This window comes from Lissotriton vulgaris, chromosome 8 (genome assembly GCF_964263255.1).
Source record: "Lissotriton vulgaris chromosome 8, aLisVul1.2, whole genome shotgun sequence".
NCBI classification, from domain to species: domain Eukaryota; kingdom Metazoa; phylum Chordata; class Amphibia; order Caudata; family Salamandridae; genus Lissotriton; species Lissotriton vulgaris.
Window position 1 is genome coordinate 1,041,273,816 of NC_141696.1, and position 16,887 is coordinate 1,041,290,702.

The following is a 16,887-nucleotide window of genomic DNA, read 5'->3' on the forward strand; positions in this document are numbered from 1 at the left end:
AGAACCTTTTCACATACAACAGCCACCTGGATTTATGGGCATTCTCCATGGCTATGCAATTGGAAATTATTGTCTGTGTAAAGGTTGCTTTTTCCGATGTCCAAATTCGGCACCACAGTAAAAGAGGTTTGACCTTTGCTATGTCCGTCACATGGGAAAGTCCCAACTCCATGTGACAGGAAAAAGTGCTCGTGCTCTTAGTGACCGAGAGAAGGTACCTCAAAAAGGTGTTTTCCACCCTCTGAATGCTATCCGTGGCCGCAAAACCCCAGACACCCGCCCCGTACAATGCCACAGAGAGCCATTTTGCTTTATAAATCTTGATATGTTCTGGGGGAGCTCTCTTAACCAACTTCATAGAGAAATTAACGAGGGCTGTAGTGGTTCTTATGAAGAGGAGTTTCCTAGTTTCTATAGCCGGTTTCCAGGATTGTTTATGATCTATCATTATGCCCAGATACGGGTATTTCTGTGTGGACGCTAGTTTCTCCTGCTTCAAAAAAATATCTGTCATTTTACTTTTATGACCAGTGCCTGCCCTCATAACAAAGGTTTTACTAATATTAATATTGAGGTCAAGGCATGCCATAAATGTGGAATATCTATTCAATCCCTTTTGAAGTTCAAGGGGGGTACGGGCTAGTATCACAGCGTCGTCTGAATAGAGTAATGCAGGAATTGGGCGGTTGTTCACTGCTGGAAGGTCCTGGCACCCCTTGATCATCTCCCTCTCCAAGCCATTAGTATATAATGTAAAGAGGAAGGGGGCCAGGACGCAGCCTTGCCTAACCCCTTTCTCCACTGCAAACTCCGCTGTTAACTCTCCTCCCAGCCCGAAACGCACACTTGCTGTCGCGTTTAAATAGAGTTCCCTCAAGAACTTGACCAGGTTCAATGGTACCCCCTTGTCCAACAATAGAGACCAAAGTTAGGAATGGGACACACAATCGAACGCGGACGATAAGTCCACGTATACCATGTACAGGTCTCCTTTTTTAATGGGACCATACTTATCTATCAAAAGTGACAGTTTTAAGGCTTGGTCAATGGTCCCCAGTCCCTCTCAGAACCCGTACTGGAGATCTGAAATATTCCTACCATCGTCCGCCCAATCCTGCAGACGCTCAAGGATAACTCGACCCGCCATTTTACCAAGAGAATCTAGTAGGGAGATTGGACGATAACAGGTTACCAACCCGCGATCCCCTTTTTTAAAAATAGGGACCAGTATGGATTTGGACCATGACTCCATGAGGCCTGTTGCACATGATGCATTCAGGACTCTAGTTAGGAGGGGGGTCCAGAGGTCCGTCTGGGCTTTGAAAAGATCAATGGGTACACCGTCTGGACCCGGTGCCATCCCATTTTTACTTGCTCTCAAGGCAAGAGCAACCTGGTCCATTGAGAACTCCAGGTCAATGGGATAGGGGGTGTCTATGTGATCTCCAGGGTCGGGTTCCTGTATGTTAACAGCCCCTGTGTCAATCGCAAAGATACTAGAAAAGTGGTGGATCCAATCCTTTTCATCTATTGCCACCTCTAATTTTGGGTAGTTGGTATTATCATCTAGAAAAGGGGACTTGACCACTAGCCAGAAAGGTAAATCTACTTGTAGCCTCTAAGAATTTTTTACCCCATCTAGATTTTCACGGGGAGGAAAATTCAGGGTATTTCCTGGAGCATGGAGTTGCCCTCCCACCTGAGCCTCTTTAGGCATTGTTTCAGTATTTTCCTTCTGCCTCAGTGTTTTGGGAGATGGAGGTTTATTGGGTTGTTGGTTACTTGACTTATTTGTTTTTGGTTCCTTATGTACAGTCGAATTTAATGATGGTGCAGTGATTAAGGGTACTGAACTAGTCTTTGATAAGTCCTTAATTAACCCAGTGTTTTTTTCAATTGCTAATTCCAAGGTCTCCAGTTGCTGCGTTATACTCTTCATTCTCTCAATAAGAGGCAATAGAGGTGATCTAACTAATTGTTCGATGTTTCCCATTTGATCATTACTAGGTCTTTCTTTTGTTAGGTGTTGTTGAGGTGTAACAGAGCTAGGTGTCATAGTTGCATTATTTAAGAGGCCTTTAGCAGATTTGCCATGAATGTTTTGGTTATTATGATTATTTTGAGATCCGCTCCCCCCCTTTCTTCTTCTTTTCAATGGTGGTCCTTGGACTCGTGTGTTATTCTTGGGGAGCTTAGGCTCTTTTTGGGGGGTCTCTACTATGGGTGGGAGCTTCTCTACTGGCACTTCCACCTCTAATAACGAATTAGAGAGAGAGGCTGAAGCGTTTGTATTTAGCTCGATATTTATGTCAGTTGGAGGAGTTCTGTCTTGCAGGAGTAGTGGAATACTATCATCACTAGATATATCGTGCCCCTCGTTTTCTATTTGTTTGCTGGTGTGTGGTGAGGTAGCTAGTTGTATTGAGCTCAGAGATGAGCGCTTGTTTTTGAGAAGATCAACGGACAAGCGTCGCTCGGACAATACAATTTCTTTTTCTAATACTGAGGTCGCCCTAGTGATGAAATTGTCTAGTGTTCCTCTGAATGACCCTCCTATTGAAGAAGATCTACCTTTAGACAGGCGCGAGACCATGAGGCGTGATGTTCAAAAGTTCAAGTTTAACCAATTTAAGCCGCTAAATAGGTGATTTCAAACAATAAAGCGACTAGTGCAATGATTACAGGGGATACCAAAGTCAATAGTAGAAAGATGACAGCTTATTTGAGTTAATCTTCGACCAGTCCTGACCAACAAGGAAAAGAGAATGTGCCCAGCCCGGCCTCGTTTGACCCCGGACGGCCACAGACGGCCCGCCCTTTGCCCGGGCTACGCACCGGGCGTATCGCGACGCAGAGGGCTTGATGCTTTGTGCCCCCTCCTGGCACTGTAATCGCATCAGGGGTGCGTGCCACTGCTGAGGCAGCCGGGATTCGGGCGGCGGCGCGGATGGTAGTGGCGTCCAGCAGGGTCCAGCAGGGTCGTCAGCGCTCCGGCGCTCTAAAGGCAGGCAAATGAGTCTTGGCGGATCGGCAGAAAAGCAGCTATTCCTGCACACAAAGAAATGTCTCCCCCGCTCCACCGAGGGCTTGATGGCTTTGTACCCCCTCCTGGCGCTTTAATCCCGTCAGTGGTGCACGCCACCGCTGAGGCATCCGGGATTCGTAGTCCCGGGGCGGTGGCGCGGATGGTAGTGGCATCCAGCAGGGTCATCAGCGCTACGGCGCACTAAAGGTAGACAAATGAGTCTTGGCAGCATCAGCAGAAAAGCAGCTACTCCCGCACACAAAGAAATGTCTCCCCCGCTCCACCGAGGGCTTGATGGCTTTGTACCACCTCCTGGCGCTGTAATCGCATCAGTGGTGCGCGCCGCCACTGAGGCAGCTGGGATTCGCAGTCCTGGGGCGGCGGGGCGGATCGTAGTGGCGTCCAGCAGGGTCCAGCAGGGTCATCAGTGTGCCGGCACTCTAAAGGTAGGCAAATGAATCTTGGCGGTGTCGGCAGAAAAGCAGCTACTCCTGCACACAAAGAAATGTCTTCATTTAGTTTCAAAGGTAAAATGGTTCAATCAGTTTTCCATATCATGGTATTTTCCCTCCATCATGTGTGAAACAAACCTGAAAGGAGTGCTATAAGTGTAAGCCTACATATGTGTATCCATGACAAGGTGAGTGCAAGGTCTGTGAGACTACCTGGCTAAAGGTTTGGTGCAGTATATTGACGATTTTTTCAAAACAAATTGGGGGAGGTTTTATGTTTTATAACAGTTTAGGGTACAGTACATTGACTCTATAGTTGTGTTCTCTTCAAAATCTTTGCTGCGTTAGTGTAATGCTGCCCCGGATCCATTATTTCATGGGATCCTGCAATTTTGCCTGATTTTTCCTGATGCCCCTAAAAATATGTTACTGTGTGAGGGGAGGGTGCCATTAAATATTCTAGGTAGCCTCAGTGCCTTTGTCAGAGTGAAACCCCAGCTACTTTTCTTGCCAGTTATCTATATTCCTTAAGTGCTTGGCCTGATGTCTATGGCCAATATATACAGATGTTAGAAAGTGCATTATTAGTTGGGATAGATGGGAGTCCAACACACATAATCATGTAACCATGTTGTTAAGCCCAGTAAAGGTTTCAGAAATATAAACCTGAACACTGGAAACTATGACACAGAGCAGGCTAATTTAACTTAAGAAAATGTGTAAATCTTGTAGAAGAACCAGCACAGTTAAAAAAAGTTGAAAGCACAACACAATAAAACTCCTGCTCCAATTTTTGAAAACAGATGATATTTAATGAACAAAATGACAACAAACCAAAAAATAACCAATAATGGGAACCAGAAAGTTTAAAATAAAATATTTTGCCAAAAAATGAACTAATGTGGGTCAATTGACTGTGGTAGACAGGGACATAGACATGATTTGAAGCTGACCGCAATGGAACACGGGTCGGATGCACGAACTAGGTTTGACCAGGTTAAAGATTCTACCTTTGAATTTAGAGCTTGAAAATTGGGGTCAAAGTCCTTCAGTGGGAAAAGGCAGCAGGTGGTATCGAAGAAGGGCTTCTTGACATTGAATTGTATCTGGAGGAAGTCCCAATAAAGCCATTGGTTTAGGTCGGAAAAGCTCCAAATGGTAAGATTCAAAATTCCCAACCATGGAAGTTGTCTCACTGCTGGATACTTTTGATGCCTTCACTTGCTCAACTTTTATAAATTCAGACTAAGGGCCTGATTACTATGTTGGGTGGACCACCACTGCCAGGCTGTTGGTGGCAGTTTGCCTGACATCCAGAGTATCGGTCTGACCGGCGGATTACAGTGCCGGCAGTCGCACCGATTTGAGAAGAGGAAAAGACAGCCTCTTCCAAAAGGCTGAAATACCCATCAGGCCGTTGTTCAGACTGTAACCTCTACAATGAGGGTGGGCCTCCCCAGGCACCACCATAGGTATTACGCTGTCCATTTCCATCTGACTTCGCATGGTCATCAGACCACCATGTTGAGGCAGACAGAAAGAAACTTTGGGGGTATATAGAAGCTTTGCCTCCAATGGGCCGCCGCCATGAGGCCCAGGTTGCACATGTGGTGCCACCCAAGCATCCATGCAGTGTGTTCCAAAAACATCCTTTTTTCCATTGTTGCTTGTGCTGCAGCCCTTTTCAAGGCCATAGCACAAGTCAGATGGCACCTCGGTTGTGGCAAAATGGTGGACTTTGCCGAGATGCGGATCTGGGGCTGAAAGAGACCCCACCGGGGTACATGGGAAGCAGACTAATTGGGAATCATCGTTGAATCATGGAACTGAGCCCCAAACATAGCGAGCACAGCACCAATGGTAATGTGAGTACTCTGACCTCAGTAAGCCCGAGTGGGAGTGGCTGTTTCCCTTCCCCCGGCACTCCGGTAGTCCCCTACCACAACATATTTTAAAAACAATCCTCTCCAACGGGCACATCAATAAACTTGGCTGATTGAAGGGTCATTCTTAAGAGTGGGTGTTCGCCGGAGGATGTGAAGGCCCTTGAGAGAGCTGACTCACCCTGTGCCTGACCTCAACATGGCACCCGATCTCTTCCGTCGCAGCACACCTTTGAGGTTCATTTTGCTGCTGTAGTGAGACAAGATCATTAAGTGAAAGGTCTCCATCTCACAGAGGCTCCGCCAGGACATAATGGTGGCTGGTTGAATCGGCTCTGAGCAGAACGACTTCCGAATCTCTGGATGGGTGACAATAGCTCTGATTGTCCCCTGATGAATACCTCAGACTTGTGGAAGACACCTATGGCCGGCTTCACCACCCAAGCACACACTGCCCATCCTCCCCTCACCCCTCTACTAAACTCAACATCTATTACCTCCCACACACGGAACAAACAATCCTTTCACGAGCTTCCCCTCCGGGACAGCAAGCAGGGGAAAATACATTTGCTCAAGGGGGTGCCTGACTTCAACATGGCGGCCATGGGAGTCACAATCATCAGGATGAAGCAATTGAGGGACCTCAAACTACCTGGGTGCCTGACCTCATCTTGGCCTCCACACAAATGGACTAAACTCCTAGGCTCCTACCTTCCATTTTTTCCTTTCCTCACCCTTGAAACCCCTTCACCCACACAGGACTCCCTGGACTGGCACTTCAAGGTTACTCTAAAGAGGCTAGAGGTGCTCCCCCTTCACCCTCCCACCCTGGCTCACCCACCTTGACATTAACTTTGGGATCTTTCTCTGACTGTTGAGACATATCTAGCTGACTGATGCCCGGTGGAGGTTCCTGCTAGCTAAAGAGGAGTTGGGCTGTGGATTTGCCCCGTGGCCATGACCTACCCAGCCGGACCTTGGGCAGACGTTCCTTCGTCTCTCTGTCATTTTCTCCCCTACCCCTTTTTCCATTTCCCCCACCCCTTCTACGCTCCACTTTTCTCGTCTTCCTATACTCTTTAAAATGATTTGCTTCTTAACCGAGACCTTGCTATTTGGCCCACGCCCGGTGGACCTACCTGATAGCTAAAGAATGTAGACTTTCCCCTTAGCCATCACCTACCCAGCCGGACTCGGGACAGATTTCCTTTTGTCTCCCTGTCCTATCTTCCCCTACCCCAACTTCCCTGCCCCCTTACCCTTCCTCACATCTATACTCTTGAAATGTTTTTCTAGCAACTGATGTTACCTGATTCTAATGTACTGTGTAATGTTGTGAAACCTTATGTAAAGCGCTCTGATACCTTCTGGTCTAGCCAGCGCTATATAAAACTCTTTAAATAAATAAATAAATAAGTTGCAATGGAAAAAGGGATGATTAGAACTACTGTGCGTTGGGCTGTCGAGAAGGCGGACTCCTTGTCAGATGTTTAAAAGCACGAAAAAATGGTATATGGATGCTCACCTGACCACAATTATAATGAGGGCTTACATCACTTTTGGGGACCATGGATTACCACAGCATGTCATAGCTGCAGGATGCACCCAAAAAGGACTCCAATACACCGGATGCATTCTCTGCGAGGTTACACTGAAACAGATTTACTGCTGCAGAAATGCTCTGAGAGGTAGAAACTTGAATATTCAGTTGTGTGGCAAAACCTCACAGTCAGGTCAACTTGCCAGGTTTGCCTAGCTCTTCCTGAGGTTTTTGGAGCCAAAAGTATTTGAAGTCCTAGGTTTTTCGGGATATTAGAGGGAGTTAACTTTAATACAGCTAAGGATCCCAGGACATCAGAAATAGCATTTGAGAGCCAACACTCACTCCGGCAGAACACATCAACAGAGATCAGGGCAGGTCCAATTGGAACAATGGGTTCTTTAGCAAAAGGGTTCATGCAGCTTGTTGTTGTGACCTTGTAGTTTACCAGGTGACCCTAGAAGCCCACTTCTTTATACAAGTGGTAGAAGTGGGAGAAGACCCAGTCCTCCCGGTCTCCTCAAAGGTCTTTACAGCAGTCCTCCTTCTATTCTTCCACAGGTTCAGAATGTTCTGAAGAAGGTGCCCAGGGATGCCTCATTTATGCTTGGCACAAGCTTGTGGGTGGAAGTAACCCCTTGTCCCGCCCTCACCAATACTGAAAAAGTTTCCAGGGGTAACCCTACCAACTTTTTTAGGCTTGCCCTACTGCAGACATTTTCACAGTGCTGCTCTCTGCCTAAATCAAATATGGTGAAACTATCTCCCCTTGTACAGAGTCTGTGTGCCTACCATAGAGGAGTGGCCAGGAAAAAGAAAAAACCTACCTCTGGTCTGATTAAACGAGTTCTGTGGAAAGATCCTTTTACACAGGGATCCGAGCATGCCTGACTCAGTGAACAGAGAAGAGGGCCTGTCTAGGGGTCATTTGACATCTCTCTGTGTCAAAGGAAAGGCTCCTATGAAGTTAAATAGGTTCCTGAGGGCAGCCCAAATGGCCAGGTCACAGAATGACTTGAACATTAGAAAGGTTACCGAGTCGAGTATTGAGGTGTGTGGGTTATAATAATTTGAAGGTGATCAGTAAATTATAAATTAAAAATATGAGTATAAGTTTAGAAATTTGCCTTTTTTGTGTAGTTTAAGTTTGGCTTGAAGATAAAAAAGTGATATTGATTTAAAGGCGGTGTGTACATTTTAAATTTAACATATAACTATCACTTAGGAATTTGTAATGGTTGTGTACTTTAAGTTTGGTTTGTACAGAAAAAAATAAAGTTTTCCTAACTGGCATACAGTGGATCTGCATAGTGTGGAATAGCATTGAATGAAGTGCCATGTAGAAAAGTTATGTACAGTGGAATAGTGTGGAGTGGACTGGCATACAATATGGGGGTGTACAGTGCAGTGACACACTGGACTGTGGTAGAGGGAAGTAGTGCAGAGTGGTATAGCATTCACTGGAGTTGAGTACAGTGAAGTGGCAGAGAGTGGAGTGGTACACAATGGAGTGGGAGAGAGTAGAGTGGCATAGAGTGGAGTGATATACTGTGTAGTGGCATACAGTGGAATAGCAAGAGTTGATTGGCATAAAATGGAATCACGTAAACTGGAGTGGCATACAGTGCAATAGTGTAGACTCAAGTTGGGTAGAGTGGAGTGGCATAGAGTGGAATGGCTAAGAGTGGAAGAGCATAGAGTAGAGTGGTGTAGAGTGGAGTTGTGTACAGTAGAGTGGCATAGATTAGATTGAGGTACAGTGTAGTGGAATATCGTAGAACAGCGGAGACTGGAGTAGCGTACATTGTAGTGGCATTAAGTAGAGTTGTAGAGTTGAATCCCATAGAGTGGAGTGTTGCAGAGTGGAGCGGGGTAGAGTCTAGTGGGGTAGACTGTAGTGGTGTAAAGTGTAATAGTGTACTCTGGAGTGGCGTAGATGTGCCATACAGTATAGTGTAGTAGCGTATATTGGAGTGGCATAGAGTGGAGCTACATACAGAGGAGTAACGTAGAGTGGTAGAGTGGAGTGGTGTAGAGTTTAATAACATTGAGTGTTACTGGCATACAGTGGGATATAGTGGAATCTCATATAGGAACAGTGGCACAGAATGGAGTGTTGTACTACTCGGCAACTGGTGGTCCAAGCCTCCATCCTTTCCCGGCTGGACTATGGGAGTGCACTGCTGCTCGGAGTGAATCAGGCGGAGGCTACTAGGCTGCAAAGGGTGCAGAATGCCGCAGCGCGGGCCATTGTTGGCCTTCCGAGACGTTGTTCTGTCTCTGCAGTCTTGACCTCTCTTCACTGGCTGCCGGTCAGACAGAGAATTAAATTCAAGGCTCTTTGTCTGACATTTAAGATCTTGAAACTCTCCTCTCCTCCGGCCCTTGCGGGTCTTGTTTCCCCCTATGTTCCTACGCGGGCTCTCAGGTCGGAATCTCTTCATCTGGCGATTAAGACCAGGTTCAGACTGAGTAGGATGGGAGGTCGTTCCTTTCGAGTTCTGGCGGCAGGATTGTGGAACTCTCTCCCTGTCCATATCCGTGCCCTGAACAGCCTGACTCTCTTCAGACGCGCCATAAAAACCCATCTGTTCCCTACTGCTGACTGATCCCCTCTCTTTCCAGCATCGATTTGTTGTGTTACGGCACTTGATCAGGCGCCAGGACGCCCCTTTGCTGGGGCAGCTGTGCGCCTAATAAAAGTTATTAACATAACATAACATAACATACTGTAAAATAGTTTACAGTGTAGTAGTGTAGAGTGGACTGGTGTACAATGGAGTGGCATAGGATACAGTAATATACGGTGGATTAAGGTACAATGGAGTTGGATTGAGTGGGGTGCAGTAGAGTAACGTATAGTGGAATAGCATACAGTGGAGTGGTGTAGAGTGTAATGGGGTACAGTGGAATGTTGCAGAGTGGAATATGGCACAGTGGGTTGTTGTACTGTGTAGTGGCATAGAGTGGAGTGGCATACAGAAAAATAGCATAGAGTTGAGTGGTGAAGAGTGGAGTGGCATAGATTGGTGCATGGTAAGGTGTAATACCATACAGTGGAGTTGCGTAAAGTGCAGTGGCGTAGAGTGGAGCAGTGTACAGTGGAAAGAGAAACAGGTTAGTGGCATAAAGTAGGAATAGCATAGAGTAGGGTGTCACACAGTTGAGTGGTGTTTATTGACATAAAGTGGAAAGACTTAGAATGGCACACAGTGGAATAACTGACAGTAGACGAGAATACATTCAAGTAGCGTGCAGTGGAATAGTGTAGAGTGCAGTGGCATACAGTGTGGTGGCGTATACTGAGTGGCGTACATTGGAGGGGCATAGGTCAAAATAGCATATATGTGGTGTAGATTGCAGTGGCATAGAATGGAATGGCGCTGAGATGAATGGCATAGAGTCGAATAGAGCAAAGTGGTGTTGAGTGGAATAGAATATAGTGGAGTTACGTATATTGGAATGGCATTAAGTGAAGTTGCATTGTGTGAAATAGCATACAGTGGAGTGGCAAGAATGTAGTTGCGTACAGTGGAATAAAATAAAGTGGACTAGTGTAGAGTGGAGTAGTGTAGACTGGACTGGCATAAAGTGGAGTGGTATACACAGGAGTGTTGAGGTTCTGAAAATTACGAATTTGTTCGTACTCAGCCTCCATTTTGAGATCGCCGCCATTTTGTGTTGCCCTCACTCAGGCAGCTCGGTGAACGCGATGTTTTTTTGTCGTTTCTGCTTTGCGGGTCAGGTGGCTTCCTCGCCTATGTTTACTAACGAGTGTCAGGGTCTGGCCGAGTACACTAATTCCTGTCTGAGCTGATTAATCCCCGTCCGGACTACATGTCATTTCACACCATTGTTTCCTTCAAGTTATCTTATCTGCTGTCCTTCGCTACACGTCTCATGCATTCCCCAGTTTCTAGACTGTCCTTCTACGACACACACCTGTGTTTTCTTTGCTAGTAAACCGAATTGCGTGGATTCATTTGTGATTTACTTTAGGGGTCGAATGACAAACAGAACCGGGAACTTGAGTTGCTTTGGTCTTAAAACATTGTCTATAACATTTGCTTATAGCTCATGCTCGTGTGTGATTGCATTTTGCATTGTGTTGTATGATATATAAACCTGTGCGCCACGGAGTTAAGTGGCAGTCTCTTTTGAACCTCGTTGTACTGACGACTTCTAAGACCACTGTACTAGCTGCAGCTAATAAATACCATCTTTTACGCCAGACGAAGAGTCTGTGTCTCTGTTTTGACAAGGCAGGTGAATCCCGGGGATTTAGGCGTACCCTGCGCCACCGGGCCTTAAGGCTGCGGTTCTCCAACTGGCGCCCAACGTGGGTGACTTCAGCGGTAGCGGTTGAGCCCGAGGGTCGTGAGGAGCCCGGCAAGAAAACTCCGGAGGAAGCGCACCACGTGATCGACCCCTGTATGTCGAAAGTGGACCAAAGGTCCTTGACGGCGTGGCTACTCCTCTCCGAAGGCTGCTGACGACTGCTGCCCTGACTGTCGCCCTGCCTTGGACCCTTCTGAAGTTTTGGTAGAGCGAAACAATAGACGGGCATTCGCTGGCGCAGAACGATTCTTAGTTAAGTATTTGGTGGGTCGCTCCCACAGACCTTTGTTTTGTTTTTGTTCTTAGTCTCTGTTCAGATATTGCAATAGCTGAAGCCAAGGGGTAAGTACGATTGTACTATTTCACTATTCTATACCCCTTGTTGTTTGTGATCAGTCTAGAGAAGTGGCGATGCCTGGGCTGAGTAAGTTGAAGAGATTTTGTTGTTTGGGTTGTACAAAGGATTTCCAGTTGGAGGAATCATGTCCGATCTCTGCGGTTGGAACTCCGACTTATGAGCTCTATTCGAAACATGGTATTGGTCCCATTACTTTCAACGAGACATGGGTCCCATTTACGAAAAATAGTGGACTTTTGAGATGGCCCCAGAATGGTAGCTTTGATCCTGCTATATTAGATAATTTGGAAACAATTCTGTTGAGAAGAAAAGCCGGGCCGGCTATGTTTGACTCCTTTTGCCTGTGGCATAAAGAAGCCAAACAGAAAGAAATCAAGCAAGCGAAAAAGGATAAGAAAGCACAAGACATGTCAGTCCTTCAGGCTGCCCAGCAGTTTAAGGATAACGAAGTAGATGATGCGAAGGAGGTATCAGAGAGACAACATCGTATGGCGATAGATAGATGCTATCCGATGTTGCCTACTTCCTCCTCAGATAAAAGTAAGGAATTAGAAGAAGATTCCTGTAACGGGGTCCCCCTTGCGAGCACCGCCACAGGGCGCGAACTGATCCACTGTGACCCCCCCTCTTCTCTCCACAGCCCACGCAGTATTCGGAGTGGTACAGCCCCGACACCTACAATTGCGACGAGGAAGACGTATGGCCCTTTAACCAGTTCGGAGGTGTAGAAGAGGCGGAGCCTCACAGGTGGATAAAGGAGGAGAACGCCCAACACCAGGTGTGTCTATACACCGGAGGAGCGGTCAGAGTGGAGAGGAGCGGAGTGGCGGGAAGCAGCGTGGAGGAGCGGAGAGAAGAAGGACGAGAGAGCAGAGAAAAGGAGCGGAGGAGAGGAGGAAGCGGAGAGAGCAAAGACCAGCCGAGCGACAGCATCAGGTGGATCGGCGAGACCCCTCGCTCTGGAGGAGAGCCGACGGATCTGGAGTGGACCTGGGAGCTGATCTCCGAGAGCGGCTCGGACCGAGCAGTGCAGGAGGAAGTAGACGCCGAGAAAGCGGAGGAGGAACGGGGAACGCCTGGAGGCCAACAACACGCGTCACCCAGCCGTACGCCAGGAGGGGTACGGCTCACGGAGGTACGTGATCGCTTCCTGGGGTGGTTCACCGATAAAGCCAGAAGACTAGCGGACAAGGGGGGGAGGAACCTGAGGGACGTCTCCAGGGGGAAAAGCACGAGCACTCGCCCTCCTCATTGAGTTAACCTAGCGGATCAGGGTCACTGTATTACGTGTTCCCCTTCACTACCCCTTCCTTGTGTTTCCAACTGCATTCCTGTGGATCTATTCTGATACTTGTCTCTCTTTCCTTTTTCCCCATCGGCGTCGGCGTGGGCGGCCAGCACGGAGCCTCCAGATCCCCCTGAGCGGCGGAGTCCGGTCCGGAGGAGAGAAGAGGGAACCCGTAGAAAACAGCACAAAGAGAGAAGCAGATCACCACGAAGGTCCACAGTTCGCAAAACCTGTACCGATGCACTGTATGAACAATTAAAATCCAGAGTCACTAAAACACGTCTCCTGCCCTTTTCTGGTCCCGCGGTTACAGTGGTGGAGAATGCGGGCACTGTAGCCATCTGCGACCAGAAGATGGAGAGCGTGGTGCAAGCCCTGGTACAAGGGCAGGAGAGGCTAGAGAGGCTGGCAGAGCAACAGCTCAGGGCAGCAGAAGCCGACAGAGAACTGATAAAAACAGCCGTGACTGCACGTGCTCTGGACACCCCTCTTACGTCCGGCCCAGTGTCAGTCAGCAACATACTCCACACCATAGGTGGGGTCTCTCTGCAAAAGTACCAACCTGGAGAGGACCCCGATGCCTTTTTATTAAATTTTGAGCGGGCGGCCAGAGCCTGTGGATGGCCTGGGGCCAAATGGCCTTTCTTTTTGGCCCCGCTGTTGGTCGGCGAAGCACAAGCCGCTTACCAGGTGGCCAATCCAAGGGGTGACACCCCTTATACGGATATCAAACGGATTATCCTGGACCATCTGGGATTGGACCGGGAAGCATACCGGCTGGGGTTCCGGCGAGAACGAGGCGTAACAGGAGAAACACCAAAGACTCTGTTTGTCAGATTGAAGATGGCCGCCGACAAGTGGCTCAGCCCGAACGAAAGCACGAAAGAGGAAATAATGGACCGGATTTATTTAGAACAGTTTGTAGAGGCGCTACCCTTTTCCACCCAGAGGTGGCTAAAACAACACCCTGATCTGACGACAACTCAAGCCGTAGAGATGGCTAACACATACTCACGGGTACAACAGAGACCCCTGCAGGCCCCGGAGTCTGACAAGTCGAAGACACCCTTCCGACCAGAGAAAAAACTCCTGAGGGTTCCAGAAACACCCAAACCACGTCCCTGGAAAAGCGAACCCCTCCCTCACACGGGACCGCAGTGCTTTGAATGCGGGACCTGGGGTCATATAGCCAGGCATTGCCCCAGGAGAAGACCGGCAAACGAACCGATGGAAGTAGGATATCTGCCCCGAACCGTCCTCTACTCAGCGAAGATGGGACACGCATACCGCGTAAGTATGAGGATAAACGGTAACCCAGTGCAGGCGCTCCTGGATTCTGGCTGCCGCCAGTCGGTAGTACAGGCCCACCACGTAAGGTCCCACCAGCTCATACCCCACGAACAAGTATACATCCGATGTGTCCACGGGGATGTGAAACCCTATCCCGTCGCTCTATTGCCCTTAGAACCCCAGGAAGGACCCGCCGTAAGGGTTCGGGTCGGGGTATTGTCTACGCTGCCTGAAGACCTGATAATCGGAACGGACAACCCTGGCCTTTCCACGATACCCCTGCTAGTGATCAACGACGATTTGAGACAAGAGGAAAAACAAGAGCTGCTGGACGTCCTGCTGAAACAAGAGCAGGTGTTTTCCGACCTCCCGGGGAAAACCACGCTGGCTGAACACCGAATAGACACAGACCCAGGGAAGACTGTAAAAATACGGCCCTATCGGATCCCAGAAGCCAGGAGACAAGACATACGCCGCGAGGTAACTGACATGTTACAACTCGGCGTCATACGCCCCTCACACAGCAACTGGTCAAGCCCGATCGTTCTCATACCCAAACCGGACGGCTCACGCAGGTTCTGTATGGACTTCCGGGCCCTAAACGCAATCTCGAAGTTCGATGAATATCCCATACCTCGGATTGACGAACTCATAGAGAAGTTGGGAGATGCGCAGTACATAAGCACGATCGACCTCACAAAAGGGTACTGGCAGGTACCGCTAAGAGAGGAGGACCGGCATAAAACAGCCTTCTCAACCGAGGAGGGCCATTATGAGTTTACGGTGCTACCGTTTGGCCTTCACGGTGCACCCGCCACCTTTCAGAGACTTATGAATAACGTACTACACGGTCTGTCGTCCTTCACCTCAGCGTACCTGGACGACATTGTGGTGTTCAGCCCCGACTGGAAGACCCATTTGAGACACCTGTCGCAAGTGTTGGATACCCTGAACCATGCAGGACTGAAGATTAATGCAAAAAAATCACGGATAGCTTTTCACAAAGTCAAGTACCTGGGGTACGTCCTGGGACATGGCATGATCGAGCCACAAATGGAGAAAGTCAGGGCCATTTCAGAGGCACCATTTCCCACCACAAAAAAAGAACTACGTGCGTTTTTGGGGCTAATAGGGTACTATCGACGGTTTATACCGAACTTTGCTCAAGTGGCTGCCCCCCTCACGGATGCCCTGCAGACCTCTGTCAAGCAGGCCGCGCTGGCCAAACCCACGGTGGTCATGTTGGACTCATTCAACGAGTTGAAGAAAAGGATCACTTCCACCCCCATCCTCAATTCCCCGGATTATACGCGTCCATTCGCCTTGCACACGGATGCGTCCGAGTTTGGGATCGGCGCGGTGCTGTCACAGGAAGGCCGGGATGGATTGAACCACCCAATCCTGTTTGTCAGCCGGAAGCTGTTCCCGCGGGAACTAAAGTATGCCACGGTAGAGAAGGAGTGCCTGGCTATCCGTTGGGCCGTGGAAAAGTTGGCCTATTACCTCGAGGGCCGGCCCTTCTCGCTCTACACTGACCATGCGCCCCTTACTTGGATGGCCCGCAACAAATCGAACAACGCCAGGGTCATGAGGTGGTTCCTGGCATTGCAGCCGTTCACCTTCAGGGTGTGCCACAAGCGTGGTGTGGACAACGTTGGGGCTGATTTTCTGTCTCGACATCCGCTTCCCGAGCGGAAGCGTCCTGGGGGGGAGGTGTGTAACGGGGTCCCCCTTGCGAGCACCGCCACAGGGCGCGAACTGATCCACTGTGACCCCCCCCCTCTTCTCTCCACAGCCCACGCAGTATTCGGAGTGGTACAGCCCCGACACCTACAGTTGCGACGAGGAAGACGTATGGCCCTTTAACCAGTCCGGAGGTGTAGAAGAGGCGGAGCCTCACAGGTGGATAAAGGAGGAGAACGCCCAACACCAGGTGTGTCTATACACCGGAGGAGCGGTCAGAGTGGAGAGGAGCGGAGTGGCGGGAAGCAGCGTGGAGGAGCGGAGAGAAGAAGGACGAGAGAGCAGAGAAAAGGAGCGGAGGAGAGGAGGAAGCGGAGAGAGCAAGGACCAGCCGAGCGACAGCCTCAGGTGGATCGGCGAGACCCCTCGCTCTGGAGGAGAGCCGACGGATCCGGAGTGGACCTGGGAGCTGATCTCCGAGAGCGGCTCGGACCGAGCAGTGCAGGAGGAAGTAGACGCCGAGAAAGCGGAGGAGGAACGGGGAACGCCTGGAGGCCAACAACACGCGTCGCCCAGCCGTACGCCAGGAGGGGTACGGCTCACGGAGGTACGTGATCGCTTCCTGGGGTGGTTCACCGATAAAGCCAGAAGACTAGCGGACAAGGGGGGGAGGAACCTGAGGGACGTCTCCAGGGGGAAAGCACGAGCACTCGCCCTCCTCATTGAGTTAACCTAGCGGATCAGGGTCACTGTATTACGTGTTCCCCTTCACTACCCCTTCCTTGTGTTTCCAACTGCATTCCTGTGGATCTATTCTGATACTTGTCTCTCTTTCCTTTTTCCCCATCGGCGTCGGCGTGGGCGGCCAGCACGGAGCCTCCAGATCCCCCTGAGCGGCGGAGTCCGGTCCGGAGGAGAGAAGAGGGACCCCGTAGAAAACAGCACAAAGAGAGAAGCAGATCACCACGAAGGTCCACAGTTCGCAAAACCTGTACCGATGCACTGTATGAACAATTAAAATCCAGAGTCA

At 49.3% G+C, this 16,887-nt stretch overlaps 1 protein-coding gene across 1 annotated transcript; it reads left to right on the forward strand.

Annotated features, from left to right (window-relative positions):
• The first annotated feature begins 13,727 nt into the window (after positions 1-13,727).
• LOC147698262 (uncharacterized) lies at positions 13,728-16,593 on the forward strand. The gene is made up of 2 exons (XM_086936209.1): positions 13,728-14,174; positions 15,970-16,593. Exons 1-2 carry the CDS (start codon positions 13,728-13,730, stop codon positions 16,591-16,593), a joined length of 1,071 nt encoding a protein of 356 aa, XP_086792335.1.
• Positions 16,594-16,887: the final 294 nt, after the last annotated feature.